Raw genomic sequence first — 20638 nt, 5'->3', positions numbered from 1 at the left:
ATGGTTTTCGAATCACTTCTAAATCAGGTCCTAAATTCGGTATTGGGGGATTACATCGAAAATTTAGACACCAAACAGCTTAATCTTGGCGTTTGGGGAGGTAAACCTAACCTCAATTTTAACCTATAAATACGACGTTGTAATTATTGTCTTTTTGTAATTTTTAGGCGATGTTGTCTTGAAAAATTTGATATTAAAGCAATCTGCTTTAAAAGATTTAGATCTACCAATTCAGACGGTTTATGGTCAACTAGGTATAAAATTAATTTTTAGATTTAGAAATTATTGCTAAGGTTCATACCTATTTTTTTTAATGAATAAGATAAATAATTCAAATTTTTTGATGCCCTTTAACAACCTCTGTCATTATGAAGTTTTTGTGTATTGTTTTATTCAACACAACCTTTTTCATAATGATTCAGATTAAAATAAAGTATTAATTTAGTAACTTTTTTAAAATTTTTCTTTGGTTTAAGGAAAATTAACAATAAAAGTACCATGGCACAAGATATACACTTTACCTACGGAAGTTACAGTTGAAGGTTTATACATAGTGGTAGAACCAAATTCTCAGGTTGAATACAATGAAGAGAAAGAAAGCACGAAATTGCAAAGAGAAAAACAAAATCACTTGAAAAAAATGGATCTTGCTAAACAACGAGCTTTAGAAGCTAATAAAGATAAGGTAGAAAAAGCTGGTTTTGTTGAGAGACTCGTCACACAAATTATCAAAAATTTACAAGTAAGGATTAAAAACATACATGTTAGGTATGAAGATAAAATTACAAATCCTACATCTCCTTTTGCAACTGGACTTACTTTGAGTCAAATATATGTTCAATCCACTGATGAGAAATTTATGGCGACTGTTTCACCAAATGAAAAGCTCTCTAGAATTTTTAAGGTTTGTTTTTTTATTTAACCCTTTAACCCACAAAAGTTTATATAAAATAGAATCAAATTATTTAACACAACATTATTGATTACAATCATAGATATAATAAATATTACAAGCATTGTATAAAATGCTTAAAAAGCTTAATTAAAGATTAATATTAAAAGGTTTCTAACACTCAATGGGAGTGATTTAATAAATTTATGTCAATACTTTTTGAATTTAACTGTAACCATACTGAAACTGCTAAAATTTTAGAACAACTCACTTCTCATCAGTTTTAGGATCAATAGTTAATCCAGTTGGATTTAAAAAAATGCGGTATGGTAAAGGGTAAGGAGTAGAGGTTTAGGGAAAAAATCCTTATCAGCAAAGTGGGCAAGAGAAATACTTGGAAATTATTTATAGTTCGTAATTCGACCGCAAAGGGGCGTAACTGCCATAAAGAAACAAAAATTCTCCCTATCTTGGAAAGTTAGATGATGAGTTATAACATAATAATAACGTAATAAGAGTGGTGGAGGCCAATGCGTTTTGATATATTTACATTTTAATATCTCCTGGACTGTTCAACCAATTTGAATATTTTTGGTCTTGGTTGAAAGAACATTTTACGTTCTCTTAACAGATTTTTTGTGACACCGTTTGGTTTAAAACAAATAAGCTAGGGAAGCACAGCAGCGATACTAACTACTACTTTGTTACAATCATTTATTGCTGCACAACTTATTTGAGAATTGTATAGTGTATATCTACCACCCCTCTATTCGCAATTATATTTCAACACTGTGTTATCATCATTTTTTGACCAACTTATATATTATATGTACTTAAAAACCTCACCTAATATACACACAGGTCAATCATATTATTGCAAAATAATAATGGATATTTATTTATATAAAAATACTTCATTATATAATAAAATGTTCCATCAACTGTTGTTTATGCTCAGATTACAGAGCTCTGTTGGCTTTAAAAAATATTGATAATTAAAGTAAGACTTCCATGTTATGTTGTTTATTTATTATTTAAAGAAAAAATTATTCATTTTCGTTTTTCATGAAACAGATTGAAACACAAAGACTTAAAATCTTTTAAGTCTTTGTGATTTTCATAGATTTTATGCTTAAATTATTAGCAATGCTGATATTAGATATCAAAGTGTTAATGATGATGTTTCCATTAAGAATAAATTATCTTCTTCCTTAACACCCATTCTGTACAGTGTTACAGCGCACGTGTGCTATCGCGGCGTTCTGTATCGCGTTTATTGACTCTCCACGGTTTGCTCGATTCTTTGAACCTGTAAGTTTACCATTGTCGAGATATCCATACCCTTATTCCGCTATACCTTGTAGAATAGGTAATATTTAACAGTTTTTGTCATGTCTCATGATGACCTGCTCGAACGCTTGGGCGCAGAATTACAAAATAATAATGAGTTAAATCCGCTAATTTGGAATTTGCTGCCGTACAACATTAGTTCCTTTTATCGCTTGATATTTAGGGCCCGTAGATCCATTGTAATTTGGCCCGCATCCTCGGTCCTCCCAGCATTCGCCTTCCCTCTGGGGACACGTTATCTCAAGAACACGCTTCTCTTGTTGTTGTTGGTCGGTCCATTTATATCTTTCTGATTATTACTTTTACTATATCTGGCTTGTTATATAGTTGTTCCAGTTTTCTATTGGTCCACATTCTATAGTGATCTGTGTTATTGTCCTTGACTGGTTTCCGCGATTTTTGGCCGATTCCCATTTTGTTTTGTCGGCTGGATACATTTTTCTATTTCATTACCTTATATATCAATCTCGTGTCTTATGTTCTTTTCAAAGGTGATTGTAGCTTTCTAATATTTAAACTGAACTCTTTCAAAATTGTAATGGTCCATTGTCACATTCTGTCCTATTCTGTCTCGTCGATCAGTTCTTGTTGCAATCATTTATTTTGTTTTATCTTCGTTAATTCGTAGGTCAACTTACCTTCAGCAACTTCTAGTTTAATGAACGCTGCCTTGACATCGATAGTTATATTTTCCACTATATTTATATCATCAGTGATAAGCCAGTATAACTTGAGGACGCTGATTTTTAAAGAGAAGCGTTTTTGTGTTAGTTTTTCTTCAAATATTACTGCATTTGTAGGTCCCTCTACACACACTTTTGTGAGTTTAATTAATTTTATTGGTATGCCTGGTTCTGCCATGGCATTTCACAGCTTCACTCTCATGATGCTATTGTATGCCTGTTTAAAATTTACAAATAGTTGGTGCAATGTTTTGTTGTATTCCCAGCATTTCTCCAATAGCGAATATTTGTTCTACTGGTTCTACTTTCTAATATTAGGGAAAATCCTATATCTTCCAAGGGATATAGACCATTTTATCGCCCTTTTTATGTGTGGACACTATAACACTTTCTTTCCAGGGCGTTGGTATTCGCTTTTCTTTCTATATTTAGCTGATCAGCTGATAGAAAGCAAACGCCAAAGTTTCTCCTCCATTTTTTAGACATTCTGCCGATATAGTACCGTTTCCTGGAGCTTTGTTATATTTTAGTTGACTTTATCTGCCTGCACATTCAATATCCCGTCAAAATATATTCTCCAGGTCTTTATCACTTCAGCTTCACCTGTAATAAAGTTACCCTCGTTAATCTTTATTGCAGTTCCACATCTGGGTCTAAAGTCGTTTTTCATATTCTTTACCTCTTGGAAAAAGAGTCTAGTTCTATTGTTTATGCAACTATTTTAGCTATTTTTTTTTATCTTTAAACTGACGAGAATTAACATTTCAAGTTATAACGAGAAATAGTTATTCCGAGTTTATCTTGCGGATGTTGAACCGCCCCTAAGTTTTATTATAGATATTTATGTTTTAAACTTCCCTTAGTTCACATAATATTGTCATGCATTAAAGGGTTAACCACTGAATATAAATATATTATGTACCATATTTTAACTGAAATTGTAATTTATTTAAGATGCTTGAGGTTCAAGCATTATCAGTCTACTGGAACTGCAATTCTGAACTTTATAGAGATCTAAAACCAGAGGCGTTAATTAAACAGTTACAAAATGATATTGCCACGAAAGATAATATACCTGAACAGTATACATATAGTAAGTATTATTGTAGTTTGTTAGTTTGTTCAACATAATTAAATTTTTTTTGTTCAGTTCTAGGTCCAATCCATTCAGCTGCACGATTAAAGTTAAATCCACGACCAGATTTAGATGCAAATCGTTTTGTAATTCCAAAAGTTATGGCAACTTGGGAAATGGAACAGCTTGCAGTTGGTAATACTAAAAACGATTCGATCATTAAATGATTATAAATCGCATATGTTTTATATATTTCTAAAGGAATGAGTAAGCAACAATACAGAGATATAATTGGGTTAGCTGACAGTATGGCATTAATGTCACGTGGTGAACCGTTCAGAAAATTTAGACCACATGTTCCTTATAAAGGTCATTATAAAGAATGGTGGCACTTTGCTTATAATTGTATTTTAGAATCTGAGGTGCGTCGGAAACATAACAATTTTAATTGGGATCATATTAAGAAACATTTGCATATGTGTAAACAATATGGAAAAATGTATAAACTTAAAATGCAATCAAAAAAGGTAAATACGACGTTTGGATGTATAAAGAATACCTTATTTTTTTTTGATTATTCAGTTAGCTCCTGAAGATGAAAATAAAATTGAGAAATTAGAAAAAGCCTTGGATCTGATGAATATCGTACTTGTTCGTCAAAAAATTAACTTGGAATTGGAAAAATTGGAGCGAGATAAACCACAAGCTGCAGGAGGTTGGTTTGGTTGGTTTGGTAATCAAGAAGAAAAACCAGATGCGTCTAAAAATATTGGTAAATAAAAAGAAGCTTAAAATTAATTATCTCCAAAGAACTCACACGTTACCTAACTAACATCTTTAATTTATAGCTGCTCAATTTCAAGAAGTGATGACCCCCGAAGAAAAGCAACGATTCTACAAAGCGATTAATTATAACGAAAACGCAGCTGCAGCTGTACAACCGACGCATTACATCGATGTTGTCCTTTCGTTTCTCTTAAGAAAGTTAGTTGTAAGAGTCTACAATGATAAGCACAACGTTTTGTTGACACAATTCTTTACCGCCAAGTTGAAATTGGAGATGCGTACTTCAGGAAATGGAGTAGCGTGAGTATTACCATAAAAATGCAAGATCATTCGCTATAATCTTAATAACGGCGGTCAAGAATGATTGAGGCGGAAAATATTGGTAACACAAAAACGGTAAACCTGTCGATTAAAGTTTTTAAGTTATAACCATGGTTTGTTTAATTAAGTGCTAATTGTGATGTATTTGATGAATGAAACAACCATAATTATAACTCATTAAATTATAGAGTATGATTACAATCAAACATGCCAGTGATTGGTCAAATATTTAGTAATAAAAGTGATTCTTTAAATTATTCATCTTATAAAAAAAAAATAAAAAATATTAAAAATAATTATTTTAGTGTCCATGCTAATATAAACGAAATATCAGTAACTGGAATAAAACAATCCGGTTATAAACCAAAGTTAATGTCATGCAATCCCACCGAAGACGGTTCTTTATGCGACGTGATTTTTGAAGTAAATCCGCTACATTCTAAGTGTACCAATAGATTATACGCAACCGTAAAACCAATCAAAATAATTTATGATGCAATGACAATTAATGGTATAGTGGATCTTTTCACAATTCCCCGATCTTCCACACTTCAACAGTAAGTTGACTAGTTTTAACTTAAACTTTAAAATTTTACATGGTTTCTTTAAATTAGATTGTCAGATGTAGCAACATCAACTTTTGATAACGTAAAATACCAATCAACAGCTAAACTTCAATACGTTATTGATCAACACAGCCAAATCGAATTGGCAATTGATTTATACGCTCCATATGTGATTATACCATATGGTGGAATTTACACTGAAACTGAAAATATTATAGCAATTAATTTGGGTCATGCGAAATTCTTTTCAGTTCAAACAGATAAATCTACCATAAAAGAGAAGCAACAGAAATTAACCCAAAAAGAATTAATAAGCGCTGTTATTGAGGAGAGTTATGATAAATTTTTATTGGAATTTTCCGATCTTCAAGTCATGGTAGTGCCTGGCGGTGAAAACTGGTTACATATATTGAAAGAATGTACAAAAACCAACTACCACATTCTTTATCCACTAAGTTTGAGCTTAGAATTTCATATTTGTTTAATTGATTTTGATCCAAGATTACCAAAATGTAAAATACGCGGTGTTTTACCATCTTTGTCATTAAATATCACAGATTTTCAAATTGTTTTAACACTTGGGCTGATTAATAGTATTCCTCTTCCCAAAACGGAAGAAACTTCTCCAGCTTCCAAGGTAAGTCTTAAATAATTTGTTTTCAAATGAATTTTTTTATTGTAATTAATTTTGTATATTATAATTAATTACAGCAAGACTTACGACTTAGACGACCCAGTTCACAAACGCTTGAATTCTTTGATTTTAATGACAAGGAAGTGCAAACTACCAGTGAAGAAGTCACTAAAGAAGTTTTACGAGACGTTGTTGGTCGTCAACAATATACTAATTTGGAAGTTCTTTTTACAATAAGCGGTATAGTATTTTGAGTTTAGTAAAAATATGTTAATTCTAAAATAATGTTTAATTGGATTTCTTAGAACTTTGCGTTAATATCAAACATCAAGAATATTCTCACAGCCCAGTTGAAGATGTAGCGAGGATATCTTTAGAATCATTGTCGGCCTCAGTTTTAGTCCAAACATTCGCTCAAACTGTGAGCTTAAAATTACAAAATTTGATTTTTGATAAATACCATCATAATGAACAAGTTCCATTAATAGCTACCCCAGCTATGTCTTTTGATGACAACCTATTAAAGGTTACATTTTTAAAGGTACTTATAAAAATTTTTGAATACACTAAAACTTCGATAGTTATGCTATTAATACATCAGTATAGTTAAATATAAATATTAGCGCTCACAGATAGAATCCAACTCGGGTTATTTCTCAAGTTGTTCTATTCCATGTTGAGAGATAAACTTGGGGTATTTCCAGAGTTGTCTCTATGATGTATAAATCAAAGACTGTAGTTCTTTATTTTATATTATGAGCCTTAAGTCCCAAACTATTACTTATCTATGCGTGACGTCACGAACAGGCCATCAAGTTGTGCACCTGATCCCAGGATGTAGCACTCCTCATAGATTCTGCTGTTATTGGTATAAATATAAAGCTAGGTAGACTCGACGCAATGGTATGGATAGCAGTTCGAATTTGTGTGCATTAAAATTATTCATTCAAACAGTTTAAAGTGCAAATTAAAATTTTTCATATAACAGACGTTTGACTATAACATACACACCCTCCCCTGTATTAATCGAGGTTTTATTGTATCAAGAAATTCATTTGAACTCATTTTTTATTAAAGGTTGATAAAAAATCGCCCGACTTTGCAACGACTTATAAAAGTACTGAAGCTCTACTTTCTGTCGATATTGAAGTTATACAATTAAGATTACACCAGGAAATTTTACATAGTTTAGTACAATATGTAAATGATTTACAAATTCAACTTGAAGAATTACAAAAACCAACAAAACCTATGAGGTTGAATTCCAGTTTATCTTCTATGAGGCAGGTTAAGAGATCAATAAGTGAAGTAATTTCTCAAACATCACAAGTACAGATTGCGCAGAGTAAGTTCACTCAAAATTTGGTTATAAAAAATTTGATTAATTTTTATAACTTGCAGAGAAATCAAAAGCGGTGTTATATGGATCAGACAGTCCAAATATATTATTTAAAGTTGAAGCATTACTACAAGAATTTCAAGTCAGTTTAACATCTGATTTTGGTGATCTTACATCTTTAACAGTAAATCATGTTATGGCCCAAGTTGTTCTTAAAGAGCCATATACACAAGTTAGTGTGGTTATGAAAAATATTGAAGTAAAGGATTTATCATCACAAACTAAATACATCCAGGTAAACATTTTCCAAAACTTCCCCAGAATTTATGTTATGATTTAATTATATTACAGATTTTGAAAGTTTTATCAGATGAAGTAGTAAATTTCAATTTATTTCTTTATAACAAAGAAATTGATACATCTCGACGTGAGGATATGGCTGTGTCTGTTTCTGTTGGTCACATTCGAATTGTATTTCTTAATCTCTATGTAAGTAAAGTATTGAGTTTCATTAATAAGTTTACGCAAGCCAGAGAAGCGATAATTGAGGCTTCTAAAGCAGCTGCCGATAAAGCAAAACAGAATGTAACCAATATTTATGAAAATGCGGTCCAAATGTCGATTAGGGTTACTTTAAAAGCACCCCAAGTACTTATTCCCGAAAATTCAAACAGTTTGGACGGTCTGATTTGTGATTTGGGTAATTTAACGATTCAAAATACCTTTTTGGAGATAAATGTAAAAAATGAAAATACTGGAAGCAATGCTATTGTGGATGAAATGGAATTAAAATTGTCCGACATACAACTATCTAGGGTTGAGTGTAATAAGCAATTGGTAGTTATCAACAGTATAATGATTTTAGAACCTGTAAATCTTGGTTTGACACTTAAGAGAAATTTGTCGAGTTCTTGGTATAAAGCTATACCGGATATTCAAGTTAGTGGATATATTGATACGATTGAGGTGAATATTAAAACGTTCGCAATCAACATTTTCAAAAACTTTTTAACATTTTTGATTAGGTTGTGTTAGGACAAGCTGATTACAGTACTATTATGAGTATAGTTCTTGGAAATTTAGGAGAAGTTGTTCAAGAGCCTGCTGTAGAAACAAAAACTCCTCTACAACCAATATCTGAAATTAAGTCAACTAATTATGTATTATCAGTCGAGGCTGAAAGTGGACAAACACAATCGGAAAAACCTGCAACTGAAGAAGAACCTACATTGTTTCTCAAATTTAGTCTTATTATGAAAAAATTTAGTTTAAGGTTACTCGCTACTGATGATACTCTAATGGTAAAGATTGGTTATTAAATGTTTCCTCTACAATTGATTGAAATTAATTCAATGTTTTAGGAAACTCGGTCGTTTAAAGCTGTTCGTACCAACTTGGCGATGTTGTCTTTGGAGGATTTATGTATAAAAGGACGAATGTTAACAGATGGAGCCATTCATACATCAGTGGTACTTATTGATTGTGTTATAGAAGATACCAGGATTGGGAAAGAAGACATGTTAAACAAGATGTTTTCAAGAGCTTATAATACCGATGTCGATTCTGAATCTTCTGGTTATAAAAGTATGATTGATGTTGTTTTCCATCAGAGGAAAGAGCAAACTTATTGTAAGTAAAATTGCTTACTAAATTATTATTTTATCTAGTTTTTGTTAGTTAAGTTAAAAACATTTATTTATAATCCTTTTTTTTTGGTACCATACTTTTAGAAGTAACTAGAACTAACACTATCACTAGAACTAACAGTTCTAGAGGATCTAGAAGTAGAAACTTTTAGGTTGTCGTGCGCTTTTCGGAAAAGTGTTTGACGTTACAGATGTCATTGGTACGAATAAAGCGCCCTTCACACGATCAATATATATTGTCAATAAAGTATTGTCAATTTGTCAATAAACATTGCAAACTGTAATTGTCTCACATTATCAATATTTATAGTTTTGCGCTGGCTGTCAAAGATGTCATACCGTCAAAAAGCTTGTGTAGGTATTATAGGTTTGTCAATTGTATATTTTAGGATTGTTAATCTCTCCTTTAGACTGTCAATATTTATTGTCAATATATCAAATATTTTCGTTTTCGTCAAACTATCCCATCAATATTTTCAATATTGGCAATCTGTCAATCTTTCTACTCATAGGTTCAATAATATTGTCAATACACAGATATTGACAAGGGCGTGTGAATTCGTGTGAAAGGCGCTTTAGAGTGACTATCATGCAGCCGATAGACTTCCGTTACTTTTAATGGGATTAGTTTGTCTTTAGCTATCAGAGATACCTTGCAATCCGTCATACCTGAAACATAAGTAAGGCAGACGACACCGGCTGGTGTAATACTTACCGTGTCTTCCTCCTGTTTGCGTTGTTTGCTGGCTCGTTGGTTATCTCTTAGAGTGTCGTCGTTCTTCTGGTGTACTTCTTCTAGAAATCCTTCTTTTTTTAAAATATTTTCGTCGCATATCCATTCCGCTCGTCGAAACAACTCGTCGGTGATAGGACGAAGTCTGTAAATATCTCTTGGTATGTGTCTTCGTCTGATACACTCCCAGGTCTATGCTTCCATCTGTCTTCCTAGTGACTAAAACATCAAAATGGTAAATTTGATCATGTGGTGTCACGATACTTTTTTATGGCAATATTGTTTGTTGCTTGGAACCTGTTGAAACTTGAACAATTAGTGAACAGTTGAGCATAGAGCTTCTAAAAACCCATCTCTTATGTGTCAACAGAACTTTATAATAATAATATTTACTGGCACAACCCATACTTTACATATTTAACATTAAAAAAAAATCAAACATGGATATATAAAAAAAGAAAAGAAAAAAAATTCACTAAAGAATCACCCCTTGAAGTTTATTGCAGTCATTCAGATAGACCCTGTATGAAGATCAGATTATAAAGATTATCTTAATATTTTCTTTCTGCCTAAATCCAAATTAAAACTAACCTACATTTTCTACATCAACTGTGACCCTTTAGACCAGTAGTCTCCATACTTTTTTATCTTACAGACTACTTACCATGTTTTTCGGTTTTGGATTGACTCCCTACTTAGCAAATAGTGCATTTTTGCAAATTCATCAATTTGGAATGTGTTTTTGACTGATTTCTAATTGTAGTAATCACTGTATATTTTATATCAACCCAAACTAATAATTTATACATCGTTGTTGATTAAACTAATTACTGCTTATATTTTAGTGGATTTAAAAATATCAGGATTCAATCTGATATTATCTATGGAATTTATCTCAAAACTACAAAGTTTCGTTATGTCGGCGTTTAGTGATCAAAATGCTGGTGGCGCTCCACCTACAACAAAAGCTTCATCAACACAAAAAGCGTCATCTAATAAAAGTACTTATCCAGTTACAAAATCAACCGTTCAAATTGAAAAACCATCTAATCAAGTTGAAAAATCATCCAGTCAAATTGAAAGATCGAGTCAGAGTGAATTAAAGCATGTCCAAAATACAACGATTAATATCAAATTGGACAAACCAGATATAGTTTTGGTGGAACATCTAAATAATATTAACACTAATGCCCTTATTTTCAATGTAAGTTTTCTTTTTTTTAATTAAGACATTTAATAACAGTTAATTTATTTTTAAAGTTTCAATTGCTTTTCAAACTTCGTTTGAGCGAAAATCGGCAAATTATATCCGGATTAGCCAAAGATATTCAAATGTATACATGTTGTTATAATCCGGCAGAAAGAGAGGAAACAAAACATCTTGTGTTGTTTCCATTTACAGTTAATATTGCCGGTTCTACACCCGAAGGAAAAGGTTTACATATTGAGGTAAATAATCTAAAATTTAACTAAAAATTATAAAATCACTTAATAATTTATTTATAGGTTTGTTTGACTGAAATATGTTTAAAAATTTCACCAGCCACAATCGAATTATTAAATCGGGCGTATACATCCATGTTTTTAATTGAACAAAATGTTCAAATGGAGGTTGATACCTTTATTAACTTGCTTAGTTTATGGGATCCTGTGCCATACAACGAAACACATTATTGGTTTTTTAATACAGGTAAGATTAATTATAACAACGGACTTACGTGTTATTTTTAATTGTGTACATTTTCTTATAGACGTCGCAGAAGATGCCATTGAATACATCGGTAGTGCACAAAACCAGGTTTCAGTCGGTGAGAGAAAACATTTTGAAATCTGTATAGTTAGATTACCTCGTATTGTTATAACCGTTGAAATTGGAGAGGGCAAGGGTACACTTCCTGTACTAACATTAGAATCTAGTTTTGAAGGGCATATCCAAGATTGGAGTGCTGACGTAAATATTCGGGCTCGTTTCAAATTTTACTTAATAAACTAAATAAATTTTATTTTAGATGTTGATTGATTCAACTATGACCCTACAAATGGCCTATTACAACAGCTTCTTTGCTATTTGGGAACCTTTAATTGAACCTACTGCTTATTCCCAAGACAACAACGTGGTCTATAACCCTTGGGAACTAAAACTTGACGTTTGTGTGAACAATGGCGGAGGTGAAGTTACTAGTCCACAATCAGATTCCGATCCAGAAGAACCTCTAATAGTTGGTCAACCGAAGATGTCTATTATATTTTCATCAAAATCTAATTTAGATGTAACCATATCAAAGACCACATTGGAGGTGTTAATGAATATGAGTCAAGCCTTTTCTAATGCGGTTAATTTAACTATATTAAAACCACCACAACGTGATACTCCTCCATACAAAATTATCAATAGATCTGGTTTAGCAGTGAAAATTGATTGTGAAAAGAGTAACTTTCATGTTTACCAACAAGTAGCGGCAAAAGATGTTATTTTGGAGAATGGAGCTGAAGTGGCTTTACAACTTAAAGAAATTGATAGAACAGATTATAGTTTAAATGAAATATTTGGAAATCTAAATTTAAATGTTCATAATAAATTTCTTTACATAACAGTAAATATTTTAAATCCAGATTATATAGGTGTTCATTTAAAACGACTTTCTTTTAAAAGAATAACATATAATTTGGAACAAATAATTACAAAGAAAATCTGTTCATTTTTTTTATTTAGGTGATTCAAATGGAATGTGAAATCGAGTTAAATTTGACTAGAGCTGATGCAAGATATTTTTCATTAAACTATCGGGATAATAAAGATTCATGGGGTATAGTAAAATCAACTTTATTTGAAGAAAGTACTTATAAAGTTATCCTCAGTAGCATCGTGAAGGTAACGCGTTTTTCTTTTGATGATTTATTACTAATTTAAATTTATAGATTTATAATCATCTTCATCTACCTCTTGATGTTTACTACATGACTCCAAAAGGAAATGAAGTAGAATGTATCGGTTCTATAGAACCAGAAGAAATATTTCATGTTCCTGTTAATGCCGTTTATACGCCCACAAGCGAATTATTTTTTTCTGTTCAAAAATATTCTGTATCTAGCCAACCGTTTGTTTGGAAAGATCTACATTTGATGATAAATCAAACTCAAATGCTACAATGTTCACCAATGAAAATTTTAGGTCATTCAGAACCGTTTGTAATCAAAGTGAGATAAAAAATTGTGCGTCGAAATTTGCGATTTTGTTCATTGCTTTTATTTTTCCAGGCAATAAGCAGTATTGAGCAAATTTACAATGAAAACACAACAAAACGTACCATGAATAGTATTTTATGTAACGTACATATTCATCCTGCAGTATTATTCAGAAATTGTCTTCCATACAATATTTATTTAACTGTACAAAATGTTGATGAAGAATTTTTAATTGAACCCGGTGACACTTTACCTGTTACAAATGGAATCCCCGGTGCTACATATTTAGTGCTTAGAGTAAGAAGTTAACTCACAAATACAAATTTAGAAACATAAATTGATTTTGACATTCACAATTTTTAGATTCCTAATTACTTAGATAAAGAATGGACTTGTATTAGAGACATTCTAGCAAGTCCACCTCAGTTTTCTGTATGGACATTTGATAGTTTTGATAGTACACAAAAAGTCTCTTTAGATTTGGGTGTTCACACGCTGGAAGATGGAGGTCCGCTGTTAATGACACTTTATTGTCCATTCTGGATGTTAAACAAATCTGAACTTAATATTGGCTATAGGGTGAGTGTTTTATAATTTTTTTTATTTATATTTACACTATTTTTAATGCGAATATACGAAATGTTGATAAAAATGATATTTCAAAACAATTCGGATTATCAACTTGCTTTATTGTGCAACAAGGCATATCAGATTATACTTGTGGGTTTGAGACTTTGTTTTATAAAGGCATTAACACGTTCATCAGATGTTGTGTTCTCTATACTACTTTCTGCAGCCTGTATTCAGTACAATTGTTTGACGCCTTCATTAATGCAGGAGGATTTGAGAATTTCTTCAAGCTTCCCATGTGAGATGTAGTTGACAGGTTTGTTGGATGTTACGCTCCAATAAAAAAGAAAATAGAAGGTCAAGAAGCGGCGAGTAGAGCAAGAAATTTAATCTAATAAATTTTTGATCATCTTTTTGAATTATTATCTTTGCTGTTACCAGTTTTTTTCTGTACACTGAAATGAAACAATTTTCAAAAACATTTATCCAATTAACTGCAAACCAATTAGTTGCATAATTTGTATCAGAGATGACCCTTACGCTGAAAGAACTTACTTTCTCAATGCAACGTTGACCATTGCCACAAATAGTATTAAATCCAATTCACAAGATAATCCGATATGTTTTATTGCTATACAGTGCAAAATACCAAATTATGAGTTTAAATTGCGGCGCAATCAATTTGCTGATTCATATCAGCATCAAAAATTAATCATTAAAACATTTATAATTCCTTTGCCTTCAACTCAATTTGGAGTCCAACTGAATTTGGTCGAGTGACGTCCAAAATTTGACTGATACTTATTTGTGAACATTAAAAAAATGTAAATAACTGTTTGCAGAAGAGTAAAAAAGTCGAGAAAAACGAATCTTCTGGAAGTCCACATAAGGTAGTTTTGTGTGGTAGCTTATGTTTGTTATATCAATTAATTTTTTTGTTTAAAACATTTATGAATTTCAATTTAGGTTGTGCATTTTGATACATCACAGAAAAATAAATAAAAATATATGATGTTTGGCATACTTAGCTTAGAGAAAAGTAACTTTGCATGGCATAAACTAGTGATGGAACGGATAGTGATTGTGCGAAAAGCCAGATATCGGATATTCGGCATCCCTTTCGGCCGGATATCCGGTTATCCGGCCAATATGGTTATAATTTCTGGTGCATTTCTAAAGTGATATTGCCACATCGAAAATTTTATCAAATCTTCAAATATTGTTTTCTCAAAAACTAAAAATTATTGTTCAAAACGTGTTGGTTCATTGGAAAGAGGACACTTTTATTAACATTTTGGGAAATTGTCATACTCATATTCCAAGAAATCGATTTTATACGAATTGTTAAAATTTAATCGGCGAAAATTGCAAAATTCGAAAAAATTGTAGATTATTTCAAAAATTTATTTCTCAAGAACTAAAAGTAATTTTTCAAAATGACTTGTTGCATTAAAAAGAGGATACTTTAATTAATAATCGAAAGTGATAACAGCGACAGTTCTGTTGGTAACGAATGTGATGATGAATTACAAGCGAAGAGAAGAAAACTAGACGAAACTGCAACAAGAGATTTTATATATCGTATTGGGATTGTTACAACGAGGTTGCTAATGACAAATCTGATATAAATAAAGTTGTATTCAATGAAAAAAGTCCTATTGGGGTTAAACTTGATTATTATCTGCAGTATCCAACACCTAATAGAGATACTAATTGCTGTGAATGGTGGAGTACTAAGTAATAAGTTTTTAATATCCGGCCATATCCGTTCCATCACTAGCATAAACCTTTTATGCTTCATTAAAATATATTATTTTGTTAGAAACGTTTATTTAATGAAATGCTTTATTTTCTTATTTAATTTCTTTCCTTATATGAATCAACGTTTATCCATACAACCTAGCTAAAAAAAGTTTTTGTTTATAAACAAATTTCGATGAACGACACTTGATTGAAAAAAACGCACAAATTATCTAATTTCGTTTTTATCTTTTCAATAAGCTGTCAATTATTAAAATTTGTTTCCATAATAAGTTTCTTTTTTAATGTTTAAATTTATTAGAATTCCGATGAAAATTTTAACGTTCTTCACCATCCAGCTAATTTCAAAGGACCTATACTGTTCTCTTTTAACGCGAAGAATTTCTTTGGTAAGAAAAAGGCTGCAATAAGAATTGAAAATGGTGGAGAATGGTCTGATAAATTCTCAATAGACGTTGCTGGATCATCAGGTGTTATAACATGTAAATTTGATGATAAAATTTATCAGGTAATCAACATCTAATAAGTAATTTATTTAATTCTAAAAGTTCTTTTTTATTATTTAGTTTGGTGTTAACATCGAGCTTACTTATAATGGTTTAACAAAACAGGTTACATTTACACCTTACTATGTTCTTATAAATAACTCACCATTCCCACTGGAATGTCAAGAAAATGATCGGCCTGCAGATCCATGGACAGTTGTACAAGCTAATAGTTGTGCTGGTTTATGGCCTGTTGGTGATTTTGATGATAAACTTTTACGAATGCGAGTTGTTGGTACCAAAGAAGTATCTCCACCATTTTATTTTTCTGATAGTCATAATACTGTGCTTAAACTTGCTAATAAGGTATTAAAGTATTTCAAGTTGTTACTGAATCATCTTTATCATTATTCTTATAGTATGGTGGAATTCACGTTGATACACAAATTACTGAAGGTGCCGTTTATATTACATTTGCAAAATATCAAGCAGGCATGGCACAGGCTCTTATTATTAATAATACAAGAAATACGTTAAATATCTGGGAAAAAGATACTGTTCAATTACTGTACGTTAACATTAAAATTAAACCTTCTTATAAATTGATAAATTTTTTTTTAATTTAGTAAATTAGATCCGGGTTATAAAATGTTCTATTCATGGTCAAGTCCATCGAAAGCAAGAGTTTTATGTTGGGAGGCCGGCTATAAAAAAGAAATTGAAGATGATTTAAGAAAAGACGGATGTGGTGATTATGATATAGCTGAAAATAATCACGTTTATTGGACGTCTTTCCTCGATGGAATGCAACGAACTCTCCTTTTTACCTGTAATCCCGATGTAGCTAGAAACGCGCAATCATCACAAATCTTTGAAAAAATCGATCAGGAAGTTACTTTTTCAATTTTCGGAATCGGTCTTTCTTTGGTTAACAACGATTTAAGACGGGAAATAATGTACGTTGCCATCGCTAACAGTGGAATTATATGGGAAACTTGCAAACACGGTTCGAATCGTTATAAACAGATGGGACCTAAAGAAAGCGCAATGATGGAGACGTCTTATGGACAGTATATGGCTTTGAAAGAAGTAGAAGAGAATTTACATGGAAGGATGGTGGTCGATGGGAAAACGGAAGTCAACTTTAGAACACTTCGAATGTTAAGACCGCATTTAAGAAAAATTCGAAGGACATTTTTGAATGGATTGTGGCTTCAAATGACAACAAATCCTTATATGTTACAGCTTCACGCTAAAATTAATAGGATTCAAATTGATAATCAATCTTATGATTGTATGTTCCCGGTTGTGTTAGCTCCTGTATCATTAGCTAAAAGTGTTGCTGGAACTCAAGGTATTATAATAATTTATTAATATAGTTGTTTGTATCAATTTATTTATATTTTAGTACATAAACCGTTTGCCGAATTAAGTATAGTGCAGATGTTAATCAAACATAGCCAAATAAAACAGTTTAAATACTTTAAATTGCTTATACAAGAATTTCACATTAATTTGGAATTAGGATTTGTTACCGCTATTTCGGAAGTATTTCAAACATCTAAAGACACTTTAGAAAAACAGGTTTGGTTAAAAAATATCACCAGATTAGAAGAATTATTAAATGAATGTTTCATTTTAGAAAATAAGCTTTTTGCTTGATACGGAATTGGTCAATAAGCCATTATATCAACACGTTTCTCAACAATCACTTCAAGAACAAAAAAGTTTTTATGATTTATTGCATTTTTCACCATTGAAAATCCACGTGAGCTTTTCATTGGGTAGTAGCGGACTTGATATGGCACCAAATGTAGTTACTGTTTTGTTACAATCTCTTGGTGTTACTTTGACTGATATGCAAGATGTTGTATTCAGGTATGATATTTGATTTAAATGAAAAATTAATTTTGGTTATAAATTATTTTTAATCAAAATCAGAGTCAAACTCGTTGTTTTCGCTTTTTTAAACCAAAATCTGGATGGAACTATTAATAATGATAATAATATTAAAAATATTACTAGAACAGTTAATGCTAGTTTGGGTAGTAATGAAATAATTGATAAGAATGTAAATGACACGGAGGTTTTTGGAGAAAAGGATAGTTCCATCTGATTTATTTTTGAAATGTAACGAAGCGTTTGGAATCAGTATAAGTGATACTTTTAGAATACCAAGAAGCTATCTTCAGACGAATGCGGTATAAAAAAATCATCAACTTCTGTGAGAATTCAATCAAAAAAATCAAATCTTTCACCGATATGTAGCGAAGAAGATCCTAATAAACGAGATTTTTTCGATTGTGATAAATCATTAATTCTCTAGTCTTTAATTGCTCGATTGCCTTCTTCTAAAAATATACAATCTCTACCGAAGGACCCCAATAAAGATCTTAGTATTTTAGATATGAATGATCTTTGTTTGTTTATGGTTATTTTCAGCGATTTAGAATCGAATAAACTTATGGTACAAATTCCTTACCATGAGTCAGACTCGTGGGTTTCGCCTATAGCACAAATTCTTTATCACAAGTCTCACTCGTGATTGTAGGCCACAGGATTAAAGAGCTGTTATTGTCCCAGCAATCAAATCTCAATACAAACCATATTCTGAAAACATATTTAGTTATTACCAGGGTCCAAACAGTTTAAGGAAGTGACTCTCAAACGCCTCCCACTTCAGTGTCAATGTTCAGCAACATAAAATGAAACGTGTGGAAGGACGCATGTTTCCTAAACCATCCAGGCTTTGGTCCCTTATTTAATATCCAAATTGGCCAAACCAAAATCGAAATTTCTTTCTGATACTATTAATAGTACATATCTTAAACTTATTTTTATTTCTAGAATCGCTTATTTTGAAAGAGAATATACATTCTTAACCCAAAAGCAATTAGTTGGTGAAGCTATTAGTCATTACATTGGTCAGGCTGTAAAACAACTATACGCATTAGTATTAGGATTAGATGTTCTTGGAAATCCTTACGGTTTGGTACTTGGGATTACCAAAGGAGTTGAAGATCTTTTTTACGAACCATTCCAGGTAAATTTAAATGAAACTTTTTTTAGCAAGAAGTTCTTTATTTATTTACTTATAGGGAGCTATTCAAGGTCCTGGAGAATTTGCTGAAGGTCTTGCTCTAGGCGTTCGTAGTCTTTTTGGCCATACAGTTGGTGGAGCAGCTGGTGCAGTATCTCGAATTACCGGTGCTATGGGTAAAGGTGTTGCTGCATTAACATTCGATAAAGAATTCCAACGTAAACGACGAGATGCTCTTAATAGAAAAGCTACAAGTGTGTCTGAAGGAATTGCAAGATCTGGAAAAGGACTCGTCATGGTTAATAATTATTTTACTTTAATTATTTATCATCCAAAGATTTTAGATAGATCTATACTATGTTTTTAAATTACTTATTAATTGTTTAGGGAGTTTATGATGGGGTTACCGGCGTCATCAAGAAACCCATATCTGGAGCTAAAGAGCAAGGTATTGGAGGATTCTTTAAAGGACTTGGAAAAGGAGCTGTGGGTTTAGTTGCCCGACCAACGTCTGGCGTCATTGATTTTGCAAGCAGTTCTCTAGATACAGTTAAACGGTACACACAAAGTTTTTATTGTTAATATTTTTCTTTTCAATAATAATTTTTTACTATAGAGTAACTGATTTATCATCACAAGAAGTACATCGTTTACGCCCAAGTCGTTATATTTACTCTGACGGTTTCATCAGACCTTATAATGAAAGAGAAGCGCAAGGAAGTAAAATTCTTAGTGAATTAGAAAAAGGAAAGTTTGGATTAACTGATTTGTATCTTTATCACATTTATATTGTGGGTAACAAGGAAATATTAATGCTTACAGATCAAAGATTATTATATATTGTTCATAGTGATATATTTGGTATTTGGCAAGTAAGTATAAAAAATATACTTTGATACAAATATAGTTTTATTTATAATTACATTTAGGCTGAGTGGTCTTATACATGGGATGAAATCAGTATGCCACCAAAAGTAGTACCAAAAGGTGTTTTAGTTATGGCTGCGGATCCAAAGAAGAAAAAAACCTTTTTTGCCCATGCAGATCATGGCAAAACTATACTTATTGCCGATCCAAACGTTTCTGAGAGGATTTGCTCGAAAATCATTGAAGTACACAGTTCGCACAATTCTTAAAAATGTTTTTAACACATATATCAGATTGTCTAACACTTTCATTTCTGATGTTGCACCTTAAAGCGATGAAACTTAACTACGCTTTTCAACATCTGTTGCTTTATTTTAATAAATGTTTAATATCCTAATGGTCTACTACTGGGACTTAATATTTTATTAATTGTTTATCTATATAAGCTGAAATAACTTTATATTTGTTTGTTCTTCTATATTTGAAAGATTTTATGAAGGCCAAATAAAAATATTTTGTTTTTACATCATTGTTAATTTTTTTTTACCTCAAAAATACTATTTAAGGATTAGCGCAACAAACGTTATAGCGTACAAATATAGTTTTATCTGAAATAAGTTTAAAGCGAATCTGTCTTTATCCTCTTTTGTATTTGAAAGATGTCAGTCAGCAGAATACTTCCTGGATTATAAATATCAGCGATT

The 20638-nt window shown here is 31.5% G+C and overlaps 1 protein-coding gene across 2 annotated transcripts; it reads left to right on the top strand.

Annotated features, from left to right (window-relative positions):
* On the top strand, window positions 1-20458 carry LOC111419271 (intermembrane lipid transfer protein Vps13-like). Of its 2 annotated transcripts, XM_023052050.2 has the most exons (38): window positions 1-100; window positions 168-254; window positions 477-904; window positions 3880-4018; window positions 4076-4195; window positions 4262-4527; window positions 4583-4772; window positions 4849-5086; window positions 5413-5664; window positions 5722-6310; window positions 6385-6547; window positions 6613-6848; window positions 7385-7652; window positions 7709-7941; window positions 7998-8612; window positions 8672-8947; window positions 9008-9275; window positions 10871-11229; window positions 11286-11474; window positions 11532-11715; window positions 11777-11976; window positions 12035-12619; window positions 12739-12897; window positions 12945-13223; window positions 13284-13508; window positions 13575-13790; window positions 14624-14671; window positions 15844-16050; window positions 16109-16393; window positions 16447-16595; window positions 16654-17381; window positions 17436-17611; window positions 17670-17905; window positions 18875-19070; window positions 19126-19365; window positions 19455-19624; window positions 19684-19939; window positions 19997-20458. In XM_023052050.2, exons 1-38 carry the CDS (start codon window positions 1-3, stop codon window positions 20201-20203), a joined length of 9762 nt encoding a protein of 3253 aa, XP_022907818.2. In that variant the 3' UTR covers window positions 20204-20458. The 2 variants fall into 2 exon arrangements, with proteins under 2 accessions (XP_022907818.2, XP_022907826.2); XM_023052058.2 differs by lacking the exon at window positions 14624-14671.
* The last annotated feature ends 180 nt before the right edge of the window (window positions 20459-20638 follow it).

The sequence above is a fragment of the Onthophagus taurus genome, chromosome 2 (assembly GCF_036711975.1).
Source record: "Onthophagus taurus isolate NC chromosome 2, IU_Otau_3.0, whole genome shotgun sequence".
In the NCBI taxonomy this organism is placed as follows: Eukaryota; Metazoa; Arthropoda; class Insecta; order Coleoptera; family Scarabaeidae; genus Onthophagus; species Onthophagus taurus.
The sequence above is the reverse complement of the archived record's forward strand: the minus strand, read 5'-3'. Positions and strand labels throughout refer to the sequence as shown.

What these genes read in the sequence shown, in the direction of transcription:
- LOC111419271 (XM_023052050.2), top strand. Translation starts at nt 1, where the DNA reads ATGGTTTTCGAATCACTTCTAAATCAGGTCCTAAATTCGGTATTGGGG. An exon ending in ACAAGTACAGATTGCGCAGA is followed by an intron (nt 7,653 to 7,708) that starts GTAAGTTCACTC and finishes TATAACTTGCAG; the next exon opens with AGAAATCAAAAGCGGTGTTA. An exon ending in TTATTGGTTTTTTAATACAG is followed by an intron (nt 11,716 to 11,776) that starts GTAAGATTAATT and finishes ATTTTCTTATAG; the next exon opens with ACGTCGCAGAAGATGCCATT.